The 22,241-nt window shown below is 33.0% G+C and overlaps 1 protein-coding gene across 4 annotated transcripts in view; it reads left to right on the plus strand.

Annotated features, from left to right (window-relative positions):
• Positions 1-592: 592 nt before the first annotated feature.
• LOC118202712 (transmembrane protein adipocyte-associated 1-like) overlaps positions 593-22,241 on the plus strand; it is a 130,880-nt gene continuing 109,231 nt past the window's right edge. Inside the window, exons 1-3 of one of the 4 annotated variants that reach the window (XM_035374898.2) lie at positions 593-1,081; positions 8,642-8,695; positions 18,508-18,823. In XM_035374898.2, coding sequence (XP_035230789.1) covers positions 18,636-18,823 — 188 coding nt within the window. In that variant the 5' untranslated portion in view covers positions 593-1,081; positions 8,642-8,695; positions 18,508-18,635. Of the gene's footprint in view, positions 1,082-8,641; positions 8,696-18,507; positions 18,824-22,241 lie in introns of those variants that run through there. The other 3 variants (XM_035374899.2, XM_035374900.2, XM_085808276.1) reach the window with 3 other exon arrangements.

The following is a 22,241-nucleotide window of genomic DNA, read 5'->3' on the forward strand; positions in this document are numbered from 1 at the left end:
TTCATTGTGTTCGTACGTACAGGCGTCAGCCCAAAAAATAATTCACATGGATTCCGTAATCGTCAAAAACGGATGTTTCCGTTAAAATATGATACCCAAACGTTTTCTCGATTACAATAATTACTACCATTTTATTTGATACAAGGAAGTAAAGAACCTATATTAACCTACATATTCTTATATAAACAATACCTAAGTGCAGTATATAAATATTTCAAATCAATAAAATCTGACTATGGCACGCTCAAGGGAAAAAAAAAAAAAAAAAAAAAAAAAAAAGATGAATTATCTAAATTTTCAAATTACAAACATAAATAGCAATACTAAAAAGCAAATACAAAATAACGCTTCACGCTATCAAAATTGCTCATTTTCTTAAATATCAACAACTAAATAGTATTTCAACTAAAACACATAATGTAAACAAGAGTTTGCCCGATGCCCAAAAAAATTCAAAATTATCTATGAAAAATATGAGCGCATTGTGATGCAACCGTATCATTCGTATTCGAACAGCAACCGCATCATTCGTATTCGCATAGAAACCGCATCATTCGTACTCGAACAAACCGCATCGTACGAAAGATGCGAGTAACGAACAGATGCGAGTAACGAAATGAATTTGTGAGTACTGAATCGGTACTTCGAGTCAACCGATGTACCCGTTACTCAGTAACGAATACATGCGGTTTGCTCCAGCTCTAGTGTTCATTTTTTTTTCCCGTCTTCTTCGCTCTATTTATTAAGTTTTGTTGATTTGTTGGTAAAGTCGCGGACTGCGAGGTGGATTCGTGGAGCGAAAAGATTGTCAAATATTAGAACTGTGTTTTTGAAGACAATTATATGATAACGAATATATTATTAATGAAACAATATAGCAGTTTTTAGAATTCCATATTGTTTTTTACTTCTTATCTATATTTAAAATCACCGTTTTGACAAATTGTGTGCATATTTTGGTCATTGTTTACCAATTTTTACTGTACGCTAAATACGTATCCTCATCTTATGAATTTCAGTTTCAGAATATTTTATTGGGTTTTAGGCATCGTGTTTTTGGAGTGATTTGTTTCTGTATAATGTGAGTGTACTCTTTTATATATTTGATTTGTACCAGACTTAACTTATTTCAGTGTTGATTTTACTTGACTTCAGTGCTAAGATTTTACTGAACTTCAATGCTGATTTTTTTCTCTTCTTAATATAGTAATTTTAATGCCGAACAATGATTTAATCAATTCGCCAGTTACGTGCAAAATTTGCGTCGTAGACCATCATCATGTAAGTGGGCTTATTATATTTGATGTAAGTGGGTGCCTTATCAACGTATCTTAAATGTTTTTCTTAGCACTGTTGGTAAAGTATTACGTATTAAATATCGAGATCTAAAGTAATTTAACAATTTTTTAGAAATAATTTCTTTTTCCATCAAAGAGATTTAAAAATTCTGTCGTCATTTCGTCTCCAAAACGGTTTATGTGCCAAAGAGAAGTTTGTTTTGTCAATGGAAAATTTGAATCGACTTTTTTGATTATGGATTACCTTAATCTAAAGTTAGAATGCATAGCTTACAGTGTTTTTTAAGTGTGAAGAGTTAAAATATTATATAAATATAATATTATTTTTTTCATGTGTTTGTATACGTTTGTAGTAACGGTAAGGAGCAATAGTTAGTGTTACTATGTGATAAAGATATATTTATGTAAAATGTGTGCGTGTGTATATATATATTTCACTGTATTTTTCGCATGAACTTTGGAATTGCAGACCTGGAAAATTGCAGAATAATGTAAGGTGATAGCTACAAGTGAAAGATATTAAAATAGTAATAAAAATAAAAACAAAAATCACAAAGTTGGCATTGCTATTGGATGCTCATTTTATGCGTATATTGTTTTGTGATGAAATAGTAAGGTATCCTGCTGAAATTGTAAATGTGTCAAAACAAATATATCTAAAAGAAAGTACCTACTTTTTATGTGTTACCTTACAAACTTTAAGTACAACTTTTGCTGTCTTCAACAGAGTGCTGTTGTCCTTGCTGCATATAAAAACTGTAGTCCCAGTTTATGCAGATATTTCTTTGAATTTGAAATGTGTGTGAAACTATTTGCTGAATATATCTTTACCTTGCTTTATTTTTATTATTATTGGTTTTTTTTTTTTTTTTTTTTTAATATCATTGGATATAACATACTTTTTCTAGGGGGAATGTAATACAAGAAACTTTATCAACTTTAAATTAAAAACTTTAATAAATCAAACTTTATCAACTTTAAATTAAGAACTTTAAATTTAATAAATAAATTTTAGAACTTTAAATCTTTATTTTTTCCTTTTTGAGAAAGAATATTTTGATATTAATGCCAGTTACAAGTTATATCAGTTTTTATGATAAAACTAGTTTAGCAAATATCAGTTTATGTGGCAAATGTTATTAAGTTATAACAAAAAACAGGTTTAATGTTACCTTATTAAGTGATTAATGTTACAAAGGAATACTTATTTTTGTATCAAAAACATTCGCAAAATAGTCATGCCACATGTATAAAACTTATGATTCTTGAATATGGTTGCTAGCATACTCTCATCAGAAGCAGTGTATGAAGGACAGTATAGGTTTTAGGTAAAAATTTCAAGATGGCATCTACAAAAAACCAAAATAAGAAGTCAAGGACTTGCACATACTCAATGTCCATGTACACACTGATCTATTTTAACTTTAAAAAAAAAAAAAAAAAAAAAAAAAATCAGAATTGCACAAACTAGGTATTGTGCACTGCCTTAACTTTGTCCGTGTGCGCATCGATCTGTTTTCACTTACCCAAAATCAGAAAACTATCATGGTAACCAAAAAACGTTCATTGCTGTCTTAACACACAGAGACGAACAAATAACCAAAAATACACAGAGGAATAAGTAACCAAAAATATGTATTTCCCATCACAAAAACATTAAACAACAAATCTTTTAACAAAAATTGACGCACAGAGATGACTAAATAAATGAAACATCACTTTTTAGCCTTTTTTCCACCTGTATATGTTTAGGCTTTCCACCACCATCTTTCAGGTAAGCAATTCAATTAAATTTTTTGTCATTTCACCTCATTCATATCTATTAGCGATTAAACCAGCTTTCATGCAAAAATCAAATTTCTTTTGTCCATCGTCCAACCCATACAAAAACCTCCAATTCACAATTTCATCATAATCTAACCCATCAACATTCATCCTCTTAGTCACCTCAGACATACTCAAATGATGGTACCCACAGCAAAATAATAGCAAGTTCAAAATACAAGAGCATGCCACACACGTGCAACCAAACACAGCAATTGAAAAGAATTTGAAGAACAAAAAAAGCCTAGGTCCATATAAAAGAAGTACTATTACTAAAAATAGTCAAAATCCAAATTTATCACATGTTTGGTGATATTTGCAGAAATAACACCTTTTTAATGACAACAACTAAAAAAAAAAAAAAAAAAAAAAAAAAAAAAACCAAAATTTTCCCAAGGCTAGTTTCACCAACATTATCAACATTAGGGTTACTGAAAAACCTATTTCACGCAGTGGCCTTCTAGATTTCACAAACAACTTGGCAATTTTTTCAGACAAAAACCAAGGGGTACCATACAGTAAAGATTAGCCTTGGGTTTATTATACTGCAAACAGAATTCATGCTTGTTTGGTCATCTGGTTGGATATCACATTTATATCCAAAGGTAACTGAACAAAGGAGTTTGGATTTCTTTGATCAGAAACATATTTTTATTCATTCTGTTCCATGTATGAGCCTAAACATATTCCAGTCATGCAGATTTCTTTGCTTCTGACGAAGAGTGTCCTGTAACTGTTTGCCCTCAAAATCAATTGAGATCTTGACTAAATCTCCACTAAACATTTTATAGTTTTATAGGTTGTTGCATTACTAATTTTATAGTTCTTTCATGCCACAACTACCTGATTTACCAGATTTTTTATCCTCCATCCAGCCCTACTGTTTTCTATTATCGACATGGTTTTGCAGGGTCAACATTTCAGGTTTCAGAGTGATGAGATAGCAGATCTGTGACATACACCAAAAGAGCCTCTTAATGCTTTCAGGAATGTTGAGTGATGGAGTAAATATGTGAATTCCAACAGATGTACCTTCAAAGATGACTGTGTAAAAATTTGTTTTTCAAATAGAACTGCCCTCTGGGCTCGATTAACCACTAAGCAAATTAAGCACATCCTTAGGACATCAAGGAAAGGAGCCATTAAAGAATAGTCCTTGGGTATATAGAAAAGAGGACACTCGGGCATTTTCAGTTAATTGTTTAAACAAAACAAACAAACAAAAAAAAAATGTTTGGCTAGAATTTGGATATTGAGAATTATATAAGCAACTTGAGAAACCAAAAAAAAAAAAAGTTGCTGATAACAGACTTTGTAATAACAACAAACCAATAGAGGCCGTTAATAACGAACAAAATTCCTCAATTGAATCAAACCTGACAGTTGTGCTAGGCATATCTAACATATCTACTGATGTTACATTTTTCATCCAGTTCATAATAGACGTGCATCCTTGTTTGTCAGGTATCGATAAATACAGTGCAAAGTCTGAAATCCGGACCTCAAAACCACCAATGTTTTCTCATAGGCTTTACGCATGCACATTTGATTTGTCATGTGTAAAGCCATTAAACCTGTGTTATAGCTTTACACTTCATCTGGATAGTGAACAATATAAAGTTCTGAGTATTTCAGTGATACTGTATTTATTGCTTCCAAGTGTATTTTATTTCTTAATTCTTTTGTTGAAAATTCATTAACATGAAAAGTTTCCTCAAAATCTTTCTGCACAGTCTCTTGGAGAATTACTGTTACTTGTTGAAAATAAGGTTTTATACAAGAATTGAAATACGTTTACACACTTTTTTTTTTTTACACGGTTTTGAAATAACACAATTCACCAATAAGAACAAATGCACTTTTTGACATGAATCCCTGCCCTCCCCCCAATTTTTTTTAATTCTAATTTTGACAGTGTGATCAAAAGTTCGGTTTATGCCCTAACATGTGTTAGTGACTGGGTCTACTTTATCAAAGAATTTATTTAACTTTTTGTTAAGAATGAAAGCTTTGCAAAAGCAGGAGTGGCATCCATCTAGCCTTATGCACATGTGCAAAATAGCTGTCAAGCAGATTCTGAAATTAAAACTTATCAAATGCAATTGATGGCGAAGGTTTTTAACAAATGCAAACAGCTGACATCGAAGAATTCATGCGAGAAAGCATTTTGGATGAGGATGATTTGATGGAACTTATGAAAGTTTATGATAATAAAGAAGTTTATAATGACAAAGTTGATGGTGAATTTCAGCTAATTATGGCTGATTTAATTTGCGAGGGCTTGAAATTTGCTACGAGTATGGAATAACTTTTTCTTACGCATGATCCTGACATGGAGTGTACATTAAAATTTCAATGTAACCTTAAGTTTTGTATAGCTGGATGTTGAGAATTACATAAGAAACTTGAGAAACCAGAAACAAAAAGTTGCTGATAACGGACTTTGTAATAACAACAACAACCCAACAGAGGCCGTTAATAATGAACGAAATTCCTCAATTGAATCAAACCTGACAGTTGTGTTTGGCATATCTACTGATGCTACATTTTTCATCCAGTTCATAATAGATGTGCACCCTTGTTTGTCAAGTATCGATAAATACAGTGCAAAGTCCGAAATCCGGACTTCATTATCTGGAATTATCTGAAATCCGTACCTCAAAACCACCAACATTTTCTCCTAGGCTTTACGCATGCACATTTAATTCCCCTCCCTCTATACATAATAAAACATCTGGAGAGTCCCGATTTTTAATTCCACTTCGACACTAAATAAAATACCTTGTTATTGAAGAAACAATTATTTTAGCATAAATTTGTACGATCAGTAATTAGGCTCCGTTGCCGCATATGTGCTTGGCACACATCTCAAACCCAAACATTCCACATAGATATATCGCTAATCTGATGCTAACCCGGCGAATCATTATTTAATATACTTTCCTTTCATCACCGCATGTTTATCAAAACATGACAAATTGAGTAATGAGTCATGTAGCGATACCTAAAAAATTTTTTTATGTTAGTAATTGAATAATAAAAGAGTATGGTAACCTTTTATGGTGACATTACGCCTGGCAATGATTATAAATTTAAGTTAAATGCACTAAAAATGTTGACGAAAAATTTACCAAAACTTTCTTTCCATATGCTAAAAATAGATTTTGTTGCTGATACTCATAGACCCAAAGATTACAATTAGGGCTATTTTAATTAAAAATAACTGATTTGTTATTCTCATAAACCCAGAACCAGCGCAAGGGCTCGTGTGGCCACATCAAGTCAGAGAATTCATTATCCACAGAGACTGCACCAGGCGGTAAGATATCTAGCGCTGGCTCTCAATAAGGCTTAAGTATATGGTTGCAATTTATTTATTCAGAACTCTAATAAGCCTTAAGCATGTGCAAGAACTAGACATAAATATAATAAATAACTAGACTAATACAATTCAGGTTTAACTGTCTCAGTGCACGAGAAGCAAGATAAAATTTAACGGAACAACTTGTCGTTAGTCACCAAGCTCATGATGCATAGCCAAATATGTATAGTGAAGCATATCTAAATTTGATGATGATAGCCGCTAATTTTAAACGTTTTCGGATATCGCAAAACAAAAGTGAAATTTTCCAATTAACGGATTTTGTAAAGAAATGTGAAGAAGCGGTAATAAATGAAGATTATATAAAAGAAGTTTTTCATTGTGATGACAATGCTTCTCAATCATCAGTCAATTAATGAATGATGAAATCTGTAATAGGGTTCTAGATCCAGAACAACCACTACCGATATAAGTGAGTGACAGAGAAATTATGGAAAACAAGAAAATTTTGATTGACAAGTTAGTCGGAATTCTCAAAATTGCAGTTACAGGACTTCAGCAATGTAACTAAACAAGAGATTATGTCTGTCTACAGAATTAAAGAGAAAGTATTAGCTTAAAAAAAAAAAAAAAAAAAAAACGAAGAAACTTGCTTTGAAAGAACTGTTTAATAAGGTAAATAAATAAATATTAAGTTCTTTTTTTGTAAATTTTGATATTCTTTAAATCATATATATTTCATTATTTCATAAATCATGATTTCATATTTTTAATTTTATAATTTCTACATGCCATCTTACTAGATTTAAACTGATGATCGGTTATCTGGAAAAATACCAAATCCGGAATTGCCGAAGTCCTGACGTGTCCGGATTTCCGACTCTTATGAATAAGACATATACGTCGATACTGCGTCTTATATGTCAGTTCTCAGTATATGATTACATTCATTTCTGGAAGTTTTCTCTATTTGGAATTATGCAATTTTTTTTTTTTTTTTTGTTTCCTTGCGGAGTGCTGGAATATTAGTTACGTGGAGTTCAGTGAACAAACCTGCCCTACTAGTATGGGATAAGTTTCGTTGGTACTTACGTATTATCGCAACCAGGTTGGCGCTATTTGTAAGTTTGAGTAAAAAAGTATGAATAGAAAGAAAATGTACATTTATTAATTACAGATAATTTTTAATACAGTTTTTTATATTATTTTGTTTTAAAATATAAAATAGCAATTAAACTCTTTCGGTTTCGAATTTGAATAAGTTGCAGAATTATTTTTTCGGCGGAAATCTTTTGGCTATTGCTTTTTAGCACTCATTGAAAACCGTATTCGCCATAACCATATACACGTCGACTTATTTTTACTTAAAAAAACATCCCGGAATTGCACAAAAATGGCATTGCGCACACTCTTGACTTTATCCATGTACACTGCTATTTTCTCATAAATTACAAAAATTTGCACGAAAATGCAGGAAAATTTTGTGAATCTCCACATGCTGTTTTTACAAAACTACGTGTAACACGTAGGGTTGCCGTAAGTAGGGTCGCCAAATTTGACAATTTATGCTAATTTTGGCCTGGTTGCGTTAATACGTAAGTAACGTTTCGTTCTCACAGAACAGATTTTTTAAAAAAAACTATCTGTTTGGGTTTTGAGCAAGAAGATTAAAAAGTGTTATTTCCTAGATAGATTGGGTATTTGCACAAAGTATTGCTTTATATTTAAAGTACTGTAAATTCATTAAAATGTTTTCCTTCAAAAAAGTGTATAAAAAGGGGTGCTTCTTATATGCCGGCAAATACGGTACTTATAAACTGAATTTTTACCATACACTACTGATTTTACATTTTTTGGGGGTAATAAAAATGAATTGTTTTTGTTTTAAAAATATATAGTATAGACTTTGTTATTGCTCTTTTTTGCATGGATTTTTGGGAAAACATTTAGTTTTTCATCTTGCACAATTTTTTAAAGTTGTGAAACATGTCCCCAAATTTACCATATCTTGCATGTATTTTTTTACGCAATTTTTTTTTGCATGGTTTTCTAAGGAGTGCATGTACCCTGGAAAAAAAAAAAAAAAAAAAAAAAAAAGGTATATTTATTTCAAATTGGAAAGAATTTATTTTTGTTTTCATAGCTTTTGTCATAGTTCTTTTGTTCTCTGTATTAATTTTACTTGTTCTTCCTGTAGAGGATGAATTTTGTACAGTTTCTGTGGAGAGTGAATAGTTAAGAAAATTTTAAGGTATGTTTCCTATTTTTAAAATTAAAACTCTGCATCTTTATTTTAGAACAATTTTTCTGCAATTTAATAACTAAGGAATTAAAATTTTCTTTTTTTCATAGGTCAGCTCTTTTAATAGGCATGTGCTTATTTTAGTTTTTTAAGTATTAGGCAATAAATACCACAAATGTATGCAGTTTTTAATAGCATGAATTAATAGGGGAAACAAAAAGTTCTTAAGTGTACAAGTGTAGTTCCAAAAGTTGTTTTACACATAGCACCTCTAATTAAGAAAACACGGACATATATTTATGAAATATTCATTATATCTTTTACACAAAAGTTCATTTATGAACTGTTCATAATATTTCTGAAACTTATTTGACTGATGCTGTACCCTTAATCTTAATGCTTGGAAGGCATCCCTCATCTCAGTTTTGATAAGAAATTAACCAATTTGATTATCATACTCAGAAAGTTTATCATGATGTGCTTCACTTCATTTCAAGCTTTCTTTTTGTTGACAGTTGTGCAGTGCATAATGTAAATGTTTCTCTTAAGCATATTTACCAGCAAATAGTATAGCTTTAATTTAACCATGTGATCAACGAGTTTAGTGCCTTGAAATAAGAATCAGAAGTTTTTTTTTTGCATGAGTGGTATGGATATTAGCAATAAAAACTAGCTAGCCTTCTTGTATTGGCATTTGCTAAATATGCATCAGAACTTTGTTTTAAAAAAGACGATAAAGAACTGAAATAATGCCTGCATAAAAGAAAGAAATATATTTACGGGTACCCCTTGGCAAAAATTGGTGATTTTTGGTGGTACATGGATACCGAGTTTGTACAATTCTTTGACTTGTTATTTTGGCTTGTGTAGCAGCGATTTTTGTGCCTTAGCCTTTTCAATATTATCTAAATATTTATCAAAATCTAATTTATTACTGGAAGAGGATGATAGAGACTCAGTTGCAATGTCTACAGTTTGACTGTTCTGATTTGAATGCTCCAGTTATTCTGAGAATAATTTTATTAATTAAAGTTCATAGATGGCTTTCTTTGCCTTTTTAATTTGTTCTTCATCCAACAAAATTCAGTGTTTTGGATCTACATTCATTGAACCAAGCAAGATCCCATTGTCTAGCAATATACTTTCTGTTTTCTTCATTGAAGAAATGATTCCTTCTGCAATAAACCCTCCATTTCAGAAAGAACAAACATCATATTCTTCCATTCTCAGCTCCTGTTAATTTTTCAGATTGTAGCTTTTTTTGTGGGTACATATGGTGTAAAAGAAGAGTTTCCAATTCTGCAAGATCATTCCATGGTCTTTCTGTCAGTGAAAACTAGGATTATCTACATCTTCTAAAAATGTTCTTAATTCTAACAAGATCTATATCATCAAAAATGTACTTCCCCATCATGTTGCTTGATCAATAATTGCTCCTTTTCATGCTCGCTTCCTAAGAATTGCATCAGTTTTGGGAGTTCTTAATGCTATTGCTGCTTACCAAAATTTACCAATGAGATTTGTAACTAAATTAATCAGTTTAATCAATAATGGCAAATATCGTATCCATCCTCCTCCTTTATATTTTATGTATTAATATGTCAATAAAATAGAAAATAACTATTTGTTAATGTATATAGTTCATAAATAAAAATAACAACTCAGTTTGACATTAAATTATTTTTCAATTTAATTTCATTTCCAATTCAAATTGCCCCCCCCCAAAAAAAAACTGGATTTGGAGTCGACATATTTTTAGCAACTTCAGCTCCTCCTTTTACCCCAAAATCTGCCTAACTCTGACTCCTTCACTCCAACTCCGACTTCATAGCCCTGCTGACGAGGTCCACAAGACATATTTAAAAATTTAGTTGAAGATAAGAAATATCACAGTTTTTGTGTATAAAAACCATTATAACTGGGAATACAACAACAAGAATGCATACAAAAATGGCAAAATTGAGTCTTCTGAGGCCAAGGTAGTTGCCATAATATGTAAGTACTGATTTATCATATCGAAGCAATGCTATATTTCTAAATGAGTTAGAATTTAATATATTTAGCTCCTGTGGATGAATTGCTGCATGGGAAAAGCCAAATAAAAAATTGAAAAAGTTATTTTAAGCATGAAGGTCAAGGCTTAATATATTGGGCATATTTCACTGCCTCTGGGATAAGAAATGGATGAGCATAAATATATAAATATGCTTAAACTCTTAACCTACGATTTATGTTTCAACATTTTGGGTCCAAAACGTAAACCAGATCACACAGCCTTGGAATCAGTCCACAGTTTGACAAATCGGTCCTAAGTTGTACCAAACGGGCATGAATTACTGTAAATACCGTAATTTCAGGTAGATAAGCCACCCTGGCGTATACGCTGCACACATTATAATTGACTGAAAAAAAATTTAATGGTCCTTGAATATGCCACACTACCGTATATGCCATAGCAAACCATTCTGAAATATAGCCCTTAATATTCATTTATTCATTAATTCCATGCCATATTGATGTAACCATCATTGATAGTATTTTATAACATTTACAACATAAATATAATCAGTAATATATAAATAAATAAGGAAGAAACATATTACCTGGAACTTGCCAAAAACGAACTCTGAGGATTTCTAACAGATATTATTTTTACTGTTTCGGTAAACTTCGTTTATCAGCATAAATTACCATATTATGAAAAAGAATGCGTAAATTAGTTAAACAAACAGAATTTTATAACTAAATTAAACTACATTTTTTTATACAAAACCTTTAAAATCTGACTCATTGATGTCAGATTTAAATAAATTTAATAAATGACCATGAAGGTCAATTTCATCATTCTGTTCTATATCACTTCTTTCAACATCACTATCTTCACTTTCATTTTCTTTTTCAATGATTTCCGATTAAATGAAAGCTAAAACAATCTCGGACTGATTGCCATGCTTTATCGACCCATAAGGCAGCCTCCTCATACAAACCTTTTCTCATTCATCCGGAATTTCTAAAGGAATGTAGTCCGCTTTGCATTCATTCCTCCTACTGCTTTTGTAGTTCATGCTTGAAAATTCTATTGATAGTGAGATCCAGTTGCTGTAAGATTTTTTTTTAAGTCCACCTGGTATCACTAATACATCGGTTCTAAATTTGTTTGCTTTAAATCTTACTGTATCTGCTAAATGCGATCACATTGAATCCAGAACAATGAGTCCTCAGGGTTGGAAAAAAGCACCTTTCCTTTTTCAATAAATTTTTCTTGGCCAGACCAACATCACTTCTTCACACACCCATCCTTTTTCGTTGGCACAAATAATAACTCCTTTAGGGAAGTTTCCTTTTGGAATTGTGCTTCTTTTGAAAATTATCAAAAAGAGTTAACTTCTCTCCATTTGTGGCACAACCCAAAACACAAGTAAAAGAAGTCTTTTAGTTCCTGATTGTTAACACTGAAATAGTTTTTTTTAACCTATTGAATAAACAGTTCTGCTCAGAGGACAGTTCAAAAGTAATGGGCACTTCATCCATATTTGCCCTTTTTAAAATTTTGTTCTTTAATTTTCTTAGATGTGTACTCCAAAAAAGCTATCTTTTTTCAAGCCAGCCCACATGAGGCTTTTGAAAATATATCAATGTGTACATGGACAAAGTAAAGGGAGTGCGCAATGCAAGTTTGTGCAATTCTGGGATTTTTTTTTAAGTGAAAATAAATCGACTTGTACATGGATAAAGTTAAAAGAGTATGCAATGCCATTTTTGTGCAAATCGGGGATTTTTTTTAAAAGTGAAAATAAGTCGGTGTGTACATGGATACCGAGTTTATGCAATTGTTTGTCTTGTTATTTTGGCTTTGTGAAGCGGCGATTTTTTTCGCAAGCCAAAATAACGAGTCAAAGAATTGCACAAAATCGGTATCCATGTACCGCCAAAAATCACCAAGTTTCGCCACGGGGTACCCTAAACTATACTTTTACCTTTACATTTGGCCTGACTGTTGTATTGTGGATTGCGCTTGTTATAATAAGTTTTGACCAAATACAAGACCGCATGTCTCATATGCGGTTGTAGCTTAAGGGGTTAATGAAAACCTGAAAGCTTGTACAAGAAAACTTCTAATGCAAAATGCATTAAAGTTCTGTTAGTATAACAATCCTAAAGTCCTAAATGTTAGTTGACAACTGTCCTGAAGTTGTCAGAACTCTTCCATATTCTCTGGGCTTAAATCTAATCGAACATATATGGAGAGATTTGGGGAAAGAATTGGGAAACATGATATTTTTCTGAAAGCTCTTCTAAAAGCAATTCTTACAGAGGAATAATATGAAATAGAACCTTCTTACATGAAATCCCATGTCATGTTGTCCATATTGAATCCATGTCAAAGTGTATGAAAAGTTAGTTTTAGCTAAAGGATATCCATCAAAATATTGAATATCCTGTTATTTTCATATTTTTATTTTATTTAAACTGTGTTCAATATGTCCAAATATGTTCAAATATGTTTCCGAGTTCATCTTCAGAACATTTTGAGTAAATTATTTTTTTCACCAAAATGCTTCAAATTACTTTTCAAAACTAGTAGGTTTTAAAAAATGTGATCGATAGTATATATGAAAAAAACTTACTAAAAGTTACTAAATACTAGTGAAGATATTTATAAATAAAACTGGGAAACACAAGGTCAAAAAATAAATGTGAACCATTGTAAATATATGGCTAGTTGCATGGAAACATTTATGTAGGATTTTCGTGTGATTTGACTAGTTCAGGGTTTTTGTTTGGGTATTAGACATGCCAATCATGGTACCTTTTTTGTAATTCAGTATTGATATCTACCCTCTGTTATGGACTTATTGATGTGACAAAAATTGTCATGTTTATTGCTATCCCATATGAGTTGTCAAAAGCAAAAAATCAAAGATTGCAGTTGTGCTGTGTCATGACTGATGTATTGTATTGATTCCAATAGTTGTATTGTTGTGATAATGGATTTAAACCATTATGCTGACATTATGCTTACATGTTATGTGAGCTATGTCAAGCTTTAGTATGTTGTTTCTTGAAACCATAAAACTTGTATTTTCACATTTTTTAAAAACTAAAGTTTGATAAATACTTGTATGATGTTTGCTTCAGAAGAGGTAAACAGCTCTTCAAAAATTCAGGCAAAATTGTAATAAAGAATGGGCATGTTTACTTCAAGATTTTCTGAAAATCGTTTTTTTTTTTTTTTTTTTTTTTTTTTTTGTGTACTATACCAACTGTGATTTTTTAGTCATTCATGGTGGTTGTGGCAACTGCAGATGCTACTTGCTGTATGAAAGTAAACTTATGTTTGAAGACAGTGTCATCATTTTTTGTAGAAAAAAATGAAAATAAATTTCATAGAAACTTTGTTATAAATGCAGATCTTTTATTACCCTGCCAAAATGCTTGTTATGATATGACTACAAGGTATAGTGTAGCCTTTACAATGGTATTTAGACATTGATAGTTGTTTTGCAAAATTATGTGGCTGCAGGAAGACTGCTTTGAATAAAGTGTATTTTTATTATAATTGTCTTTAAAGAATGCTCCTTTTTTATCCACTTCATTTCCAATGTTATTAGTCAAACCCAGACCAGTCATTTCCAACATCAAATATCATTCGGTGTTTGAGTTCTTGATAAAAAAATGCATAAAACTAAGAAATACTCATGAATGCATTATTGCAGCTGGTGATATGATACCTTTGTTACCATCAAAAGTTGGGAAGTTCAGATAGAGAAGAGCATCAGTTGAAAATTATTCCAGAGCAGGCCACAATGTGGATGTGACCCCTCAAGAAATGTGCAATAAATAAATTTGAGGAGCATATGACAAGAAACAGATGGGTGATACTTTTTCAGTTTTCTGTGGAACTGGGCATCGAGGTAAAAAATCCTGCATGGAAAGCTGGGAATTTTGTAGGTCTGTGCCAGATGGGCACCCTGAATGTTGATGACATATATGAAGAAATATTGGCTTAAATGTTCTTGAGAAAAGCTCTGCTAATAAAATTTTATTCACCGCTAGTAACAAATGAAACATGGTTTCACCTCTGAAGTAAAATGAGAGCTTGGTAAAAAACACAATCTTCCTGACTCCACAAGTACCGATTGTGCTGAAGACTTTAGACAGTGTATTTTGGGATGCAAAGTGACCTCTGCTTATTTTTATATACCACAAAATACCATGATAGTAGGTATTTATTGTGGCAACCTGTTTATTCTTAGAAGCTCTAAAAATAAAATGCTGTGACAAACTCAGCAGAAAGGTTATTTTGCATGGCATGCAAAATATCACATGTGAAGTTCAAATTTCCCAAGCTACTATTGAGCAATTTTGATATCAACTTTCCTTGTATTCATGTTATTCTCCAAATGACTTTTTTATATGTTTCTTTTAAAAAGAGAAACGACATTTGCAGTGTTTGCATTATGGCTACATTAATGGTTTGAAAGATGCCACTAAGAAATGGTTTAAAGTCTGTGATCAAATATATCTTTTTACTGAAACCTAGTGTTTAATGTATCACTGCTATGTGTGCTGATGTCAAGGGGAACTAGGAAGAAAACTTCAATAGTAATTTTAGGCATTTATCTTACACAAATGTTTAAAACATTTTGGGCCACCTCATAGAATGCCAAATTTTTCCATGAATGTTTGTCTTCCTTTCTGCAGTTTGAATTTCAAGCAGCGCCAATTTTTTTATTAGTAATAAGTACAATTGGTTGTTGGATGTTTGTCATCCTAAAATCTTTCTGTGCTAATAAACAAGCTGTTTCAGAAAATTTCAGGGTGTTCAGATGAAGTTGATGTGTATTGGCCTTTGTACTACAGTGAAATAAAAGGAAGAATTATGCAGGGGATCCAAAACAACAGTGGTGATATAGAAGTGAAAAAATATTTATCTATATCTGTGATGTATTAAAATGGATTTAGCACTAAAATTCCTAAAATTGTGTAGAGGAGGTTCAAATTTATTATGCTCATTTTTTAAATGGCAGTTCTGTTTGCCAGATGGCCTATAAAGCTGCGTTCAGGCGGTGGCATAAAAAGCATAGAGGCATAGTCATAAGGGCATAAAATATGGGAGTTCCAGTCACACTTGCAAGACGGGGGTCTAAGCTGTGGACAATGAGAGAAGCTAAATTTGTGCATGCGTGGATATGTCTACACCTTTCGCGCTGTTTTGCAGCTTGATTGATTTCCCACGCTCGCTCTGCTTATGTTCGTTATTTTGTGTCAGCTCATCGCAAAGTTTTACTTTTTCAACTGAATGCTCATTTATCTGCTCTTCTTATAACCAAGAGGCAACGCAAGAAGGTAAAAAAAAGAAAAAGAACGAAATGGTCTTGAGATATTTTTTTGGAAAGACCAATACTTGGTTGGCACATATTTCTGTACAAAGCAGTATGAAATATTTCTGCATTGTACTGTAGTACTCTCTATAATAATATTGCACTTTATACTCTCTATACTGTGCATGTGTAAACGCATGTGCAGAAAGTTTGTAGCTTTGAGGCCCGGATTATAGATCATTCCAGATTATGGACGTCCGAATTAAAGACTTTTGACTGTATATATGTTCGTGGCAGTTAAGGGGTTAAAGAAGTCACTATACACAATCTAGGTCATATTAATGTGAGCACCGCCTCTTTTCGGCATCAACCTGAAGTAATCAGTTACAGCAGGCCGATAGATGGCACCAGTAGTAGTGGAGGGTATATAAAAAGTGTTAGAGGGAAGCAGAAAACATTGCAATCAGTAATGCAAAAACAGCGATTAATCCAACATCCAAAAGAGTATGATCATTGGGTACTAGTCCAAGTGTGGAAACATTTCCAAAATGGTTTAACTCTTGTTAACTCTTTGCTTGCTGCTGTGGTAAAAGTATACCGTGCACAACAAAAAGACACTATCCAAAATCAGCAGTGTGGCAAAATGTGCACCATGGGCGACATAGGTGAACAATAACTGTGGAGATGCCTTCAGGTGAATAGATATGTAACTGTTCAGCAAATAACCATCCAGATGAAACAAGGGGCTGCCAACAGTGTGTCCTCAACAGCAGTTCAGCGAACGTTGCTGTGTATGGGCCTTTGCAGTATATATCTGGTACCTGCTCTTCATTGCTGACAAAGGCTGGAATTTGCACGCTAGTACCATAACTGGATGTCCACTGAGTGAGTACAGGTGGCTTTTTTTGATGAATTACATTTTATGCTGTATCAGACTGATAAGCCTTGGCGTGTATGACTTGAAACATCTGAAAACAAACACCTTGCAATAATTGCTAGCAAGTTCTTAGTAGCAGGAGAGAGCATTATGGTCTGAAGAATGTTTTCTTGCCATTTCTTGGGTCCAATCTTCATTGAAAGGCACGGTGGATAAGCTGAAGTATGCATCTGTGCTTGCGGACCATGTCATACATGCAGATTGTTTTTTCTCAGCAGAATGGCATCTTCCAGCAAGACAGTGTGATGTGTCATACAGCTCGCACTTTATGTGCGTGGTTCGAAGAGCACTCGGGTGAGTTTACCATACTTCCCTGCCACCAAACTCTTTGGACATAAACCAATTGAGAATCTGTAGGACCACCTTTATAAGGTTGTATGTGCCATGGATCCTCATTTGCGCAACCTGGCACAGCTGGCCATGACACTCTTATTGCTTGGCTACACACACTGTGAGTACCTTCCAGAACCTCATCGGTGCTGGTGGTTATTCTACCTTTTGACAGGTGGTCTCATCAGTGTGACTGGACTATGTAGCTATAGATGGGTGAAAGCCTCCTTTTGTGTTATTTCAGATTCCAATAAAGTTAGTCCTATATCAACAAATAATTATGCATAACTACATACAATACTTTTGATTTGCCAATGCAAAGAACAACTCAAACCGCCGTAATTATGCTAACTGTTGGTAGAACTATTAAACTTTTTGTATTCTTCAGAGACTGACTGAACTTTATTTATTTATTTTTAAATGCTATACTTTATATTATTTCCTGCCTTGGAAAACAATGTTCAGTACTTATAGGGAAGTAAATGTAGTGGTTTTAAATTGAAAGGTCAATTTATTTTCATTTTATGAGGTACATATGCATATTTTTAAATGCAATCTTTTTTTTTTATGTTTGTAGTATTTTTTTGTGATCTCAACTAGTTGAGGTTACAGTCATTTTTTAATAGCTCAGAATGGCAACATAAAAAGCAAAAGAACCTAAACATTTAAAATAAAATGTATTATTGAAGTTCCTTTTTGAGTGTTTCTTGTTTGTTAAATAAGAAAGCAAGTAATTCTTTGGAATATCACCAGGGGCAGCTACTGAAGTATGGGCAGCATTTTCTAAAGACTATTTGGTAAATGCTAGTATCTTTTAAAATGGCCAATGATATTGAGTGATGTCTGTAGAACATTGACTTCTGAAAGCCTCATAACCCAAATCACAGGGAATGAAGTTTATAAATCCAGATAGTTATTCATACTTCAAGTGATGGGTCATAACTCTTTTACACGAGTGTTTCAAAATGATCTTTTCTGGGTTAAAAAAAAAGTTTTATAACAACTTTAGCTTAAATGCTGACCAGTAGCAGTGGCAATTCAAAAACAGAACCATATATTTAGGATTATTGTAAATTTGCTGATATACAATTTTTAAATGGTTTCTGAATTTTGGATCACTCTGTCAAACATGGTGTATATCTGTTTGTTTAATTTTATTTTAATATGATTACTAAGTTTAAAAATAATATGTTATGTAAATAAATTATCATATTCGTATGTTTTTTCAGATGTATCTGGATTAAATGATATGATTTGTCTATGGTGGACATGGCCATCTAAAATACACTAATGAACTGGTGACTAGAACAGATTTTTATTGTTTTAAAGACTAAAAATCCATCTCTGCCTATAAATCATGAACTTTAATCAAAGATATCCTTATGTAAGTACTGACAGCACTCAGCAGCCTGACCAGTTTTCCACCATTCATGCAACATTTGAATCTCATTGGAATAGAGCAGATGTTGGTAACAGGAGTTCTGACCCCATTTTGGAAGAAAATATTTGCAAATTGGTTTTATATGAAGAAATATTAAACACAGGGTAATGTATATCTCTAGGTAGATATTTAATATTTTGTAAACAAGATTCAAATAAATAATATAAAATCATTTATGTATGTTTAAAATTTATATTTCTTGAAGGTATGTATTATTATAATGTAGACAGTTATAATTTTTTTAAGCTTTCAAGTACTGCTTTTTTCAAAACTGCAGTTTTTATTCTAGAATGTCATTTAAGCATATTTTCTAAAGTTTGGTAAAAAATTGTTTCATGTTAAAGTTAGAACAAGTTTGATGTAAAACATGTACATTTTAATTACACTATATTTGGGTGATAAAAAGGGATCATTGCATATTTTTATATAACACTAGATACCTGTTGATTTACTTCTGACAAACCTTAAAAGTAAAGCAAAATGAGCAGAAAAGTTGCTTTTTCTTGTGTAGCTGTAAAGAGCAAACAGCTATTGAAACAACTCCCATCATTGCTGCTGCCATTAAAAAATGCAGTATTTACTTGCCTATTACCCCCCTTTTCACTAATTTTATTTTGCGAATATCAAGAGGAGGGAAATTATTAGAATAATAGATAGAGTTTTAGTAAGAACATATGAAATGAAAAATATTCATGGATTAACTATGGTAATTATCACAATCTTATTTATTTAAAAGAAACCTTCAATATAATAAGAATACATAGTAATATTAATACTGTATGTAATGAGACATCTTCATTTGTACTTCCTTGTATCTTGAATGTTGCCCACTCATATTGTCATCCATTGGAACTCCCTAGGCTTCAAATTATTTAATGCCGCTGGAACTGTTGCCTCTGCCATTTACTACAACTTACGCATTGTCAGTCTAATCACCATTGTCACTATTTTTTACACCATTCAGTTTATTTTCTCACATGCAATGATCTTCGGAGCTATGAAAGGCATTAGATATTCCCTTTTCTTGAAGCTCTTCAGTATTAATCCTCCATTAATCAGAGCCCATGCACTTAAATCTACAGGCAAATCCATTAGTAAAATGGAAACAATCATTATGGAGACAGATCCATTTTTAAAATTTTGTGAAGCTCGCTTTCTGAGTGCCTCATAGAAAGGGAGAATTGTGACTGTAGGGAAAAATTTCAAAATCTTGTGCTAAAAAACTGGGAGGACACGAAGAGGAAAAACACACAAGTAAATATGGTATGTGTTACATTTTGAGTATTTGTAATCGAAGCAAATGAAATAACTCGGACCATAAAATTAACTTTCAGATAATGGGACTATTTTCATTTACAGTGAAATCTGCAATCCAAAAATTCCCTGAATTTTCTGCTATTAAACTATTACCTTTGATCTCCATACTCTACAAAGGCTTTAATGAAGAAATATTATATGCCAAAGATTCTGAAATAAAGATATTTTTATTTACAACATATAATTCTATCTAGTAAGTTGAGAGAATCTCGCATTCTAATATGTTACTTTTTTAAAGAATATTCTAACTAAATGTTTGGAGTGGCCCCAGAATTATGCAAATTTCAGAGTAGATGCTCCTCAACAAGGTTTGTGAATGATGGGAAATGCACAGCTTTCCCCGCGTGCATTGAAGATATAAGGGAAGGAACCTGCAGAATGTTCAATTTTTGTGCCATTATTTCTCCTAGGAAATTCATCATAGAAAATTTGTTTTTGTCTCAGAAGACTCGTGTAATAGCAGGGAATACCAGACCATCGTCAATGAAGGTAGTTTCAAGAGGCACTATTTTATGAGGTGCATGGTGATTGGACTGAGAAGAGCAGGATGGTCCTATCGACAGACCTCAGCACGTGGATGCGCCACAGTCACCAGCTATGGTGGCGGTGGTTGGAACAAGGAAAAGGGCAGGCTCAACGGATTCCGTTGCTAGGCTCGATCGATGTGGATGACAAAATGGCACAGGGTTCTGTTCTTAGATTAGTTACGCTTCTGTTTCTCTAATGATAGTCACCACGTATGAGTATGGCATCAGTTTGGAGATAGGTCCAATCTTGTAGCAATTGTGAAATGCCACACCACACAATTTTGGAATGGCACACCACAATAGTTTGGGGTGGCACACAGTTGTGGAATGCCACACCACAGTAGTTTGGGGTGCACTTGTGTATGATTCCAGGTTACCTCTAGTCCGTATTCAGGGCACTATGATGGCTCAGTGATAGGTGGATGATGTGCTGCGGTCGTGTGGTCGATGATAGCTTCTGGGAGTGCCGAGTGCCCTTTATCAGGAGGATAACACCCGACCACACATTGTTCACATCAGCCAACATGCTCTACCAGGTGTAGACATGCTTCCCTGGCCACCATTCTCTACCTACCGATCTCTTACCAATTGAATACATTTGGGTTATGATTGGATGTCATTTGCAGACCCAGCCATTGCTGCATTCAGAAGATGAACTGTGGCAAGTGGTTGACGGGGAATGGAAAACCATGTCTCAGGATGCCATTTCTAGTCTCACTGACTATGTACCTAGACATGTTGCTTTGTGTATCGTTGTTCAATGTGTTCTTACAACCTACTGAACCGACACTGTTCTCGTTCTGTATTATGCATATCATTTTGAAATAAAGATTACTTATTGTTCATTGCTGTGTCTCTCTTTTTGCCACGTTTCGTCACTTTCGGTGTCTTCTTGGTGTCATTTTCATTGTCAGGTAGTGTATGTAAAGCTAACATGCTTGTAATACAATAAATAAATGCATAACAAGCAGACTGTAACACAAACAATAACATGCACTAATCAGCTCACTAAACCTGTGATTTATACTGATATGATTGAAATAGTGGTTGATGGGCTTCACTTAGTGTCCGGTTATAAAAATCAATATATATGGTAGGACTTGCATCAGTGCCTCTTTTATGCCTCATACAGTCTTTAATCCAGACGTCTATAATCCGGAATGATCTATACTCCGGACTTCAAAGCTACAAACTTTCTGTGCATGCGTAGCGTTTATGCATGCGCATAATATGTTTATGCATGCACGTTTAATGTAAAATGGATGGTATAAGCTAGGCTAAAATGATCTAATTATCTATTTCAATTAATGTTGCAGATTGCGTTGTTCCTTAATCTTCTAATTGGATCCGGCTTATTATTTTTTGCAGATTGTTAGAGCAATTTTATAAAAAGTAAGCTTGAACTTTCGATTATGTCAAAGACAGTTTCCGATTCTGGAGCTGCCAAAGGATCTACAAAGCAAAAGCATGTTTTGATGTCCATCAAACAAAAAGTGGAATTGCTGCAAAAAATGGATAAAGGCATGAAGAAAGTGACAGAGAGGTTAGTGAAAACGAAAAAATTTCGATTGACGAGTTAGTCGGTATTCTCGGCACAGCAATTACAGGACTTGAACGGCGGAACTTTGTAATTGAGCAAGAAATTATGTCTGTTTATAGAATTAAAGAGAAAGTATTA

Source organism: Stegodyphus dumicola, chromosome X1 (genome assembly GCF_044657685.1).
Source record: "Stegodyphus dumicola isolate Sdum_Otavi_A_Nest chromosome X1, ASM4465768v1".
NCBI classification, from domain to species: Eukaryota; Metazoa; Arthropoda; class Arachnida; order Araneae; family Eresidae; genus Stegodyphus; species Stegodyphus dumicola.